Source organism: Grampus griseus (assembly GCF_964374135.1).
Source record: "Grampus griseus genome assembly, chromosome: 17".
In the NCBI taxonomy this organism is placed as follows: Eukaryota; Metazoa; Chordata; class Mammalia; order Artiodactyla; family Delphinidae; genus Grampus; species Grampus griseus.
In genome coordinates this window covers 42005729-42017734 of record NC_139011.1, presented here as the reverse complement: position 1 = coordinate 42017734, position 12006 = coordinate 42005729, and the positions used below count along the sequence as shown (strand labels likewise).

General features: G+C 42.6%; 1 protein-coding gene across 5 annotated transcripts; it reads left to right on the top strand.

Annotated features, from left to right (window-relative positions):
• The first annotated feature begins 2890 nt into the window (after positions 1-2890).
• PDP1 (pyruvate dehydrogenase phosphatase catalytic subunit 1) lies at positions 2891-11534 on the top strand. 5 transcript variants are annotated; one of them, XM_082675240.1, is made up of 3 exons: positions 2893-2996; positions 3779-3813; positions 7402-11534. In XM_082675240.1, exons 2-3 carry the CDS (start codon positions 3783-3785, stop codon positions 9057-9059), a joined length of 1689 nt encoding a protein of 562 aa, XP_082531366.1. In that variant the 5' UTR covers positions 2893-2996; positions 3779-3782; the 3' UTR covers positions 9060-11534. The 5 variants fall into 5 exon arrangements, with proteins under 5 accessions (XP_082531367.1, XP_082531366.1, XP_082531368.1 ...); XM_082675239.1 differs by lacking the exon at positions 2893-2996 and adding an exon at positions 3021-3134; XM_082675241.1 differs by lacking the exon at positions 3779-3813 and having other exon boundaries at positions 2891-2996.
• Positions 11535-12006: the final 472 nt, after the last annotated feature.

Here is a 12006-nt window from a genome sequence, read left to right as displayed (position 1 = left end):
CAGTGGTACAAGCAGTTGGTTCCTCTGCAGACGTACTATGACTTTATTTAGAACATACTTATCACTGAATCATACAACTTTGTAGCTAGAGAACAAAACTTACACCTCTAAATGAGTTTATTTCAAAGCCATTACTTTGGGGAGCCTTTATTCTGACTCCAGAAATACTTTGGCATTGCCTTCAGTTCTCATGACAAATTCTTTTGACTATATTTACTGGTGGCGAATACCAATTTTTTGAGAGTGGGTGGTATTTTCAGAAATAGGTCATTCAGAACTATTAGCAGAAGGGAATCAATACTACTTTGGTGTAAAAACCAAGGTGCTAGTTATAGTAAACTAAGTTGGAGTTTCCTGGGCAGATCCCAAAACAATTTGAAAAGGTAATTTAAAAAGGGCTCTGAATAATGGCAATGTTGGTGTGGAATAATGAGATATGCCACCAAGATGATCTGAAGAAGTCATTGATATGGATGTATATATTCTGGAGTCTCATGATTCTATTTTCACAATCACTAGGAAAAAGTTTATAGACAACAGGCAAGCCTAGTGTAAACTTCATTTCTGAGTTCTCAGGCAGAAATTCTCAAAATAAAAATCCACTTACCTTCAATTACCTGGTCTCCATGTCTGCAACGTAGGGGCTAAGAGGCAGTGACATTCCTCATGTAAATAAATTACTTTAACCTGATTTCCTAAGGTTCTAAGAATCTCCAATCTATTAATATTATGACTTCTTAGTATCTAGCTGTAGAACATATTCCACTTGAGGGTCTGGGTTTCCTACTCGCTAGGAGTCCTTAATTAAAACAAACACACTCATCTGGACATGTCTATAATACTAATAATAGCTGATACTTATATAGCCCTTACTACCTGCTTGTACTTACTTAACATGATATGTATCAACTCAATACAACCCTGAGAGGTTAAAAAGTTTTAAAATATTATTATTTTTATTCCTATCTTACTTATGAAAGAACTGAGCCAGGAAGAGGTTGCCCAAGGCCACACAGTAAGTTGCAGAGCTGGGACTGGAACTCAGGCAGTCTATCTCCAGCTGTGCTCTTACTCACTTTGCTATATACCACCCTATACTGCCTCTATGAGACCACAGAAAACCAGATACATAAATCAGATACTCAATAGAATAAAGGACAATGAAAAATATTTACAAACTTGGGCTTCTCTGGTGGCGCAGTGGTTGAGAGTCCGCCTGCCGATGCAGAGGACGCGGGTTCGTGCCCCGGTCCGGGAGGATCCCACGGCCGCTGAGCCTGCGCGTCCGGAGCCTGTGCTCCGCAACGGGAGAGGCCACAGCAGTGAGAGGTACGTGTACCGCAAAAAAAAAAAAAAAAAAAAATATATATATATATATATATATTTACAAACTTATGGGATGCTCATTTGAGAAGTAGAAAGGAGGGGTGAAGTGAGGCAAGACCCATGTAAAATGGGATGAAGGCCACATAAAGATAGCCACAAGAGTTCCATGGGCAGCCTGGTGCTGGGCAAAAAGGCCCTCTAATTTATTTAGAGAATAGAGAAGGCAGTTGGAAAGACGTAGGAGTTATAAAGAACCAGTTCCTGGCACTGTTTTGTGTCTATAAAAATTTTCCTTTATTACATAAAAATCAGATAATGCAAATTAATAAAAACAAAACTCCACAATACTGTTAACATGACAGTTTTTATATCCAGCTCACATCACTTTATGAACTTTATTTTCTAGTAAGCAGACATGCTTAATAAATCAAAGTAAACTGTTTAACAGTAGGCGGGTTAAGTGCAATGATCTACCTGATACCATCTCCGAGGAAGCTTTTAGAAGTCACTATCAGTGACTCATTTCCCATAAAGAGGGGATTACGTGTGGACAGAAGGAAGTGAAATAGCCCTTGACATGTCTTCCCTTTAACCCCAAGCTGCCAATACCACCCCAATACAACTCGTCTCACAGAAGGGGAAACTGAGTCTTATGGAGAGGAAATGACTTGGATGAAAGTCCTGACACAAGAGTCCAGGGCTCTTCCCACTTCGTCACAAACGCAGACTGCATTCTACCCTTTTCCTTGTAACCATTCAGGGCAAGTAAGTCAATACTGATTTCAAAGCCCTTCAGAAAACGTGAGCACACACCTACTCTACAGGGGAAAGAATTCCTTCATCACAACTTCCTCTTGCTGCTGTTTAGACTGCCTTTCTCTCCCTGGGCCCTGAGAGGTGCCCAGAAAATGACAGAAAACATCCACGGCAACACTCCTAAAATCTGCAAAGTATCAAATGAATGAGGCCACAGATATTCCCGGGTTATTACGCCTTGTTATTCCAGGCAGGGGCGACTGCAGCGAATGCAGTTTCCCGTTGGGCAGGGAGCCGCCCCAACAGCCTAAACCTACGAAGCCCCGGCCCATTCGCAAGGCGCGGGATAGGCTCGGCCAGCCCCCCGCCAGAGGCCAGAGATTCGCGGAAGCCTGCCCGGCAGGCAGAAGCCGGTCCCGGGGCCCAGCTCGCTTTGGGATGCTGGTTCGGGCCAGACGCTTCCCCCAACCCGTTCCGCCGCCAACCCAGTAACGGCGCGCAGCCCCACCCTCCACCAGGCAACCAGGCGCGGGCGCGGGCGCGTGAGGCGGGCCCGCGGAACCAATGGGCACCTCGCGCGGAATGGAAGGGATTGTCTGACCCCCATGACGTCACAAAGCCGGCGGGGAGCGCGCCGCTCTTCCGCTCCCACGAGCCGGGCAGCGGCCAGCTCTCCTCCTCTCCGCCCACTCGCCACTGCGCAGCCAATCGGAAGGCGGGAAGAGCTCCGGCCCGAAAGTGTGGGCGGGGTAGGGTGGCTGCCCTGCGGGGCAGGGTCGCTGAGTGGGCCGGGCTGGGGCAAGGGGCCGAGCTACGGGGAGTTGCGCTGGGCTGCGTGGAAGGACCGCCCGGAGGTGCCGCCGCCGCGGCCGCCTCCTTGTTGAGAAGAAGCGGCTCCTCCCCTGCCGTGCCCGGTTCGTATTCCCTACTCCGGGCCCCGAGCCGGCCCTTCCGGAATCCTCCTCCACCAGCCCAAAGTTGTGAGGGGGCGGCCGACGCGCTTGGGGAGCGGCGGCCGCGGGCGTGCGGAGGGACTAACCCCGGAGCGCCAGGTGCGCGTGAGGGCGTCGGGGCCGCAGCGGGCGTGGCGGCGCTGGGGGCAGCCGCAGGCTCGGGGTGGTGGGCGGGCCCGCCGCGCCCGCTGTCAGCGCCGGGGGCGCCGTGGGGACCCGCGGGAGGGTGGGCTCCCGGGAGGTGCGACGCAGGTGGCGCGGCGTCTCTGCCTGAGGGTTTCCCCTTACACACCTCGAGTCCAGGGTGATCCCACAGTCAGCCGCCGCGGGCCGACCCTCAGTTTTCAGGACTGAAGCCGGTGCGGCGTGGGCGGGCGGAGGATGCCGCGCGCCCGTGGGCTCCGCTCCCGGGCTGGATGGACGGGCCGGTCCCGGGGCGCGCTTCTGCGGGCGTTGGGGCCCCCGCCGCCTCCACTGTAGCTCTGCCTCTCCCGCGGGGTGGGTTGGTTTGTTTGGTTTCCTTCTTCTCCCCACCCCTTTTTTCCTCCTCCATCCTCTTCCCCCCTCCTAGCCCCATTCACCGGGCTGGGGCGAGACCTCGCCCCTCCTCCGCTCCCGCCTCCCCTGCCGCCGCCTCCTCCTCTAATGAGCATCTCTGCCTTGCTTTCAATGGGCCGGTGCTGCTGTCGCTGCTGCTGTCCGCGCGGGTTGTGGATGTTGTCGGCTCCGTGTTGTGATGACAGGAGAATGTGTGTGTGTCCCGGGCCCAGACGAATTGGTAGGTATTCACTTAACTACCTGCGTTGGGTACCCAGGAAGGATGTTGACTGATTTTGTGTGTGGATGGTTTTAGGTGGGTCGGCGTGGAATTAAGAGATGAGATAGATAGCTTTGATACCTTAGTGAGTGCAATTTTCAGGTAGGGACAAAGGAAACTAATCAAACAAGTGCTGGCTTAGGGCTTCGTGTCTTCCGAAGGCAACCGGTTTCTTCATTCATGTAGAGATAACAGGAGCTGTGAAATGTCTAGACATTAACCAAAAATGCTGAAAAATCGCAGAGAGTCTTTATGCAGGGTGTTTAATGCAATCAAATTACGTAAACTGGGGTTCTGACACATTTAATGTTTAGTATAGCATTTTTTTTTCGTTTACACCAAAATTTTTGCAAACCTAAAGAGCTCTGGAGTCGGTACAGTAATTGCATTCTCTAATTTCTTCTGCGAGTTTATTGACGAAGTTGAATCATTTCTTGGCACAAACTCTGTTGAGCACATCAGTAAGAATGGATGGATCTCTTTCCTGTTGCTGGTTACAGCTCATCTTTCCTTATTAGTCGTGGGCAAAATTGGCAAAATCTGCCTAAGACTAAGATGCTGCATATAAGGTGGCTAAGTCTGGATCATGGGATAGGACCTTTTAAGTGAAATTGTGGCCAGAAATAACTGGAAAATTTGACAGTGCTTCAGTTTACCACAACTGTACCTTGCTGCGGTTCTTCCTGCCTCATCAAGAGCCGTCTACTTCATTAATTTAGCAAGTTTGTCGACAGAAGTTTTGATTTCATGGGGTTTTGTTGTTGAATCACAGGATATTCAGAAGGATACTCAGAGTTTTTTGAATGCTCACTTAATGGTTTATGAAAGCATTTGAAAGTACTTCGACTTCTAGTAGTAACTGGTCTGATGGAGAGAGTATGTTACTTGTACTGGTGGTGATAGAATGTTCATTAATCACAGAGAAGGTAACTTCCCTAAGAATTTGACTTTTGGAGGCATGTTGGGAGTCAGTCCATATGCTAAGCCCCTGAGTAACTGAAAGATAGAGTTAATAAAATTCACTCTCTGCTTTTTTGTTTTTAATGTTGAGAATTTATGCCTGAAGGAAAAATGTATGTTAGAGTGCTTGCTGTTTGAATTTACGTATTACTCAAAGCATCTGCTGCATGAATCGGTTCTTTTTGCCACAATAGTTCATTTTGCAGTCAATTTCAAAAGCAGGAGGATTGTCAAAGCAAAGGAATTTAAGGAAAGTGTGGGTTTCCTGGACTTGTTATTCCTTGATCAGACACCATATAGCCAAATCCTGGTATGCATCTATCTGTGAAAACCCCCCTCCAAACACACACACACACACACACACACACACAGTACTTTGATTCAATCTACATTCCATACAGAAATACACGTTTTCCCTCTAAGATTCTTAAGTTTTAAAGTAAGCATAAATGCAAACGTATATAAAGTTACAGAGAAAATTTATTTTCATTAAGATTGGTGTCTGTTTACATTTTTAATAACAGAAAAAATCTTTATACAAAGCATGAAATAAGTTAATGTGCTTTCTGCATACAAACCTAGCAAGAGATATGATTCATATCTAGAAGCCAGTGTCATGTGGCCCCACGTTTGAGCACATCTCCTGGCTCAGTCATGTACACTTAACCTTTGGATGACTTTCAGGTATTCAGTTTGAAGTGCCGTTAGTTAAGTGGTTAGTCTTGATAGATCCCTGTTCTTCTGGAATTTCTGTTTTTCATGACTGCCTTTCAGAATACTTATTTAGTTATTGATTTTATTTCCAAAATTCTAATCATTTCCTTCTGTTGCCTAATCTTGTCCTCAATTTTGTAAACAAATCCCTTCTTAAATAGTGTAGTTAAAATAACGGTACTTTCTATCACATGCAAAAGGAGTTCTATATGACTGGCTTATACAGCACTTATTACAGAAGCAAATTCAGTGTTTTCTCTGCCCCCTTCACCGCATTCCACTTATCTTTTTTCTAACTGTGTTTCAAAAGAGGGTGCGTGAAAATAATGTAATATATTCTAACACTCTCTATGATATTTGTAAAATGTTTTCTTACTGTGTTCAACCTTAGGAAGGAATAGTTGATATTCAGACTCAGATGGTTTTATATTCCTTATTCCCTTTTGTTTACTGCATTTGTTTTCTTATTTAAAATATAAAGCCTGTTTATTTATAGGCCAGATGAATACTTTGATGCAATACCTCAAGAATTCAGGGGAAATATATGTTACAAGAGGGATTCTCTTCTTGTAAAAATTACCTGAATTAATGATACATGTTTATTAAATTTTCTAGATAAATGCCCAGCAAAATGTTTTCAGTGTCACATAGTAAGTTACATGATTTTGGTTTATTCATGATTATAATGCTCTACCTTTTTTAGCCAAACCTTAGACCATTAGACTACTATTTCACTGTTTATTAATTTCCAAGTGCAAATAGATAACCTTTTTATAAAATGTAAGAGAAAATATTTTTCTAGGGGTGAATTCTACTTGGGATCCATTGTAGACGAAAATCATATTTCTGTAGCTTTCTTTCATGGCTGATAAGCAGAGGGAAACGGTAGCAAGTAAATTAAATTCCAGAACTGCGACCATTTATGTTATTAACAGAGTTTTAGAGCTGCTAGAATACTTAGTTTTTTTTTAATCACAAAGAATACACTAAAATTAAACAACAAATAAATGAACCCTGCATTTAATATCAAAGCCTCACTTCAATGCACACTTTTTATAAAGGCACAGAGTCCAGGAAGCGTGCTCAGATAGCATCTGCTCTGATGTGTTCACGTACAGCTTAGGAAAGCAAGGCTCAAAGCGGTGATCCAGCTTTTCCAGGATTATGTGGTGAATTGGTGGCAGACCTATGTCCCTAAACCTGCCAAATTGGCACAGTGGTCTGGAGAAACATTGTTTGCAAGACCATCTACTAGGATGCAGGGAGGGCATTTTGGAGCTTCTATTTTTATTCATTATGTAAAATTTTTCTTGTACAGGTTATAATGAACATGATATTAATGTAGTAGCATACGTATATAACTTACAAATAATTCATGAATACACACAGGTTGGGGCTGCATCCCAACACTTTTATAGTAGTAGCCATGTGTATCAAATGCTAACAATCGACCACTGGTCTAGAAACAGGATCTTCATAAATGGGAGAAGTCCCTGTGCAATTTGGGAGATCCACAGCCTTTTTTAAGGATAGGGAGAAGGGTGATTGGCCAGGTAGACTGCCACTGCATAATGTTATATAACCTTCGTCTCCTCCACTCTCCCCAGCCAGATCTATTGTACATTCTGCACAGTTTGTGCTGCACAAAGAAATACAAGGAAGAGAGAAAAGTAAAGCTCGACGACAGTTCAGTCCTGGCTCCATAAGTGATTGGGAGGTGTGCTTAACAGAGTATATCCTGTAGAAATAGTACATGATATGTGTGTAAAATGTAGTGCCTTAGGAGGCACAGGGAGCCTGTAGATTCACCTGCTAAACATTTGTTATGAAAGCAAAAATAGATTAAGTAATCAGAATGTAACTTTTGCTGTCTAGGAATCCCAGTCAGAAGTTCCAGCCTGCCGCTGTTCTCTGATGCCATGCCAGCACCAACTCAACTGTTTTTCCCTCTGATCCGTCACTGTGAACTGAGCAGAATCTATGGCACTGCATGTTACTGCCACCACAGACATCTCTGCTGCTCACCCCCTTACATTCCTCAGAGTCGCCTGAGATACACACCCCACCCGGCATATGCTACCTTTTATAGGCCAAAGGAGAGCTGGTGGCAGTACACCCAAGGAAGGAGATATGCTTCCACACCACAGAAATTTTACCTTACACCTCCACAAGTCAACAGCATCCTGAAAGCTAATGAATACAGTTTCAAAGTGCCAGAATTTGATGGCAAAAATGTCAGTTCTGTCCTTGGATTTGACAGCAATCAGCTGCCTGCGAATGCACCCATTGAGGACCGGAGAAGTGCAGCAACCTGCTTGCAGACCAGAGGGATGCTTTTGGGGGTTTTCGATGGCCATGCAGGCTGTGCTTGCTCCCAGGCGGTCAGTGAAAGACTCTTTTATTATATTGCTGTCTCTCTGTTACCCCATGAGACTTTGCTAGAGATCGAAAATGCGGTGGAGAGCGGTCGAGCACTGCTCCCCATTCTCCAGTGGCACAAGCATCCCAATGATTACTTCAGTAAGGAGGCGTCCAAATTATATTTCAACAGCTTGAGGACTTACTGGCAAGAGCTTATAGACCTTAACACTGGGGAGTCGACTGAAATTGATGTTAAGGAGGCTTTGGTTAATGCTTTCAAGAGGCTTGATAATGACATCTCCTTGGAGGCTCAAGTCGGTGATCCCAATTCTTTCCTCAACTACCTGGTGCTTCGAGTGGCATTTTCTGGGGCCACAGCTTGTGTGGCCCATGTGGATGGTGTTGACCTTCATGTGGCCAATACTGGTGATAGCAGAGCCATGCTGGGTGTTCAGGAAGAGGACGGCTCTTGGTCAGCAGTCACTCTATCTAATGACCACAATGCTCAGAATGAAAGAGAAGTGGAACGCCTGAAATTGGAGCACCCAAAGAATGAGGCCAAGAGTGTGGTGAAACAGGATCGGCTGCTTGGCTTACTGATGCCTTTTAGGGCTTTTGGAGACGTAAAGTTCAAATGGAGCATTGACCTTCAAAAGAGAGTGATAGAATCTGGCCCAGACCAGCTGAATGACAACGAATATACCAAGTTTATCCCTCCTAATTATTACACACCTCCTTATCTCACTGCTGAGCCAGAAGTAACTTACCACCGATTAAGGCCACAGGATAAATTTCTGGTATTGGCGACTGATGGATTGTGGGAGACAATGCATAGGCAGGATGTGGTTAGGATTGTGGGCGAGTACCTAACAGGCATGCATCACCAACAGCCAATAGCTGTTGGTGGCTATAAGGTGACTCTGGGACAGATGCATGGCCTTTTAACAGAAAGGAGAGCCAAGATGTCATCGGTATTTGAGGATCAGAATGCAGCAACCCATCTAATTCGCCATGCTGTGGGCAACAACGAGTTTGGGGCTGTTGATCACGAGCGCCTCTCCAAAATGCTTAGTCTTCCTGAAGAGCTTGCTAGGATGTACAGGGATGACATTACAATCATTGTAGTTCAGTTCAATTCTCATGTCGTAGGGGCATATCAAAACCAGGAATAGTGAGTGGATCTTACCCTGGCAGTTCTCACATGAAATAGATTTAAAGAGCAGATAGAGTTTTAAAAGATACTAATATAGTAAACATTTCCAGTGGGTCATTCTAAGCATTTCCCCATTTGATACTCTAGTCAGCCAAGTAGTCCAAGTTGACTTTGTAGCCAGGTGGCAGGATCCTGAGTCTCCTTCTGCTTAGCTCGGACCTCACAGCACTTGCAGTTGAGGCACGTCAGTTCCTTACTGCAGATGTCTTATGACATTGGCTTCTTTTTTCAACCTGAGAAAATCAGGATGACCTTACAAACAGGATCTTGAATAGGCCCAAAGCAAGGAACTTGCTGGGCATATTCTCTTGGTAAAACGAAAAAACATTATTCACACCTGCAGACCCCTTTCATCACCAAGATTCCACTGTACATGAGAACATTTATTTATTGCATGATCTCCTAGATATACAGCCTATGCATTATTCATATAACTTTATTTTAACCTGAAGTAGTTTTCAAATCCAGTGCTTTAAGCCATAAAGGACCGAGAACCAAGTAATCTGAATTTGTAAGTGTGTGTGCTTATTTGACTGGAATCCTGCTTAAATGGAAAAACAAACGCTACCCCCTTCCCCACCCCTGATTACCTAATGTGATTGAAACATTTTCTATCTTGCCACACACTTGAAGACAATAAAGGTATTTAGTTTTATCTACTCTTATTGATGTTAAATAAAGGAAAAATAATTTTTTCAGTTTATATTAATGAAAAGCTTTATTTAGTTTGAAATAAAAGATCCAGAATGAAGAGAAGAGACTGATATGTTCAATTACTGTCACCTGCAGCCACCAGCACGTCACTCTTATCATGTAATCCCCCGAAGCGTGGCATGCTGTGTGTGCTGGGTAGACTGCTGCTGGGAAATCATACTTCTAATTTAGTAGTGATAATAATTTTCATCACTTTTGGACTTTTAAGGGTGACACATATAAAATAAATTTAAATATATAATTTTGGGGAGTAAGGTTTAATATTACCTTCGGGTGCTGAAATGAGGAGGAAGTTTTTTGTTTTTCCCCACTTAGATGTAGGTCAATTAAAATCATTGGTTTAAAAATTACTAAATGCTTTAAACATATTGCAGCTTATAAATAGGAATGTTAAGATATATACATGAGAAATTTTTAAAGGTAACTATTGTGCATGCCTCATGCTTAATGGAACACTTAGCAGCATCAAGTATTGTTTGCAGCAGTCACCATAATTATATGCAGTCTCTTCCAATGCTGTATCAAAGTAAATGAAAATAAATATATTCAAATTGGCTTTTTGGGAGCTTATTTAATATGCATCAAATGGCATTTTGTTCCCGTGTTTAATGGTGATCCATGTACAGCTGTGCATATATTTTCATCACTTATTGCAGCATCACTGATAAAAGAATGGCTATGACTATGTTTGATTTTCACATAGATTTTAATACAAAACATGATCAGTTTTCCCTTGTGTAATTAGCTGAGGGGTGTTTAGGTCCTTTCGGATTTCTGTAGAATATGAACTAGATATCCAAGGACTCCCTCTGTACTGTGGACACTGAAGCAAGGTAGAATTGGCTGCAAAATTTGTTCCAATTGAAAATAGACTCAGGAAGATTGCAGCTCAGAAGACCATATGTTTGTTTTCTGAGGTCTATTTTTTTTCCTTTTTTTTTTTTCCTTTTTTTTTTTTTCCCTTGAGTCAGCTTGGAACTTTCCTCCCAGGCAGTATTTTGGAGGGGGAAAAGCTATTGTACTATATACTTATTTATAAATGTTTTGACAGAGACTTCATCTTTTAATGAAATATATGTAGAATGCAGTAGCAGTTAAAACTCATTTTCAGGCTACTATTTGAATTTCTCTTGAACACCACCACTAAAGAGTTCCACATTATCTTATACTTAGTAAAGTCTCGTCTCTATATAGTACAGTATATATAAATTTGGTTTCCCATGGTCATGATCAAGATAGTAATTCTTATTATTACACAAGAAACTTGGTCTGCAGTCCAAAAGCCTGTCTACTCTCTATAGAAGTGAAAATGCAGTGTGGAGTTAACAGTATGGAAATGAAAATAATGAAAATGAAAATAATTGGATGTTAGAAATATGAATATTATCTAAAAAAAGTTGAGATTTTATTATAATTGGTTGTCACTGTGATTTGATATCTAGAATTAAAGAATATGTGTAAACTTTCATGGTATTTAGCCTTAAACTTTTTTTAATTTATACTTTCTAACATATGTATCAACTTCTGTATTTAGTCAGTGGCTCATGGTATTTATAATACGTCCTTAGCTAGTTAAATGGGATGGTGGTATGGTACACAGTACTTGGGGAAAACAACTGTCTTGTATCTGTGTGAAGAAAGGTGAAAAGTTCATATATAATATAGAGAATGGTCAGAGAAATGCCCACAGTGAATTAAAGCTTCATATCTGCTTTCTGAATGACCTGTGTTGGTTTTTAATTAATAGTAAGATTCATTAGATGCTTTCTGTGGGGGTAGATTATACTTAACTTTAGGATCCTCTAGATAGATAGTACTTTAAAAAAAAACAAAACGAGGGTATAGTTTACATTCAGTAAAATGCACAGGTTTTAAATGTGTAGTTTGAGATTTGGTAACCACAACCCAATAAAGATATAGAACTTTTCCATTACTCCAGCAGAAAATTCCCTCATGCCACCTTCCAGTTAATCCTTCCCCACAAAACTATTGTTCTGACTTCTGTCACCATAGATCGGTGTTACTTGTTCTAGAAATTCATACAAATGAAATCATATAATATGTACTCTTTTGTATCTGACGGTGGTTCATTTTTTTGAGGTTCATTTATGTTGAGTGTATTCATAGTCTCTTCCTTATTACCAAGTAGCATTCCATAGTATGAATATATCACAATTTATCCATTGTTGATG

Excerpts from the sequence above, each read along its gene's own strand:
- PDP1 (XM_082675238.1), top strand. The coding sequence starts at position 3,750 with ATGTTGTCGGCTCCGTGTTGTGATGACAGGAGAATGTGTGTGTGTCCC. Across the intron at positions 3,814-7,401 it reads TCCCGGGCCCAGACGAATTG|GAATCCCAGTCAGAAGTTCC; the intron begins GTAGGTATTCAC and ends TTTGCTGTCTAG.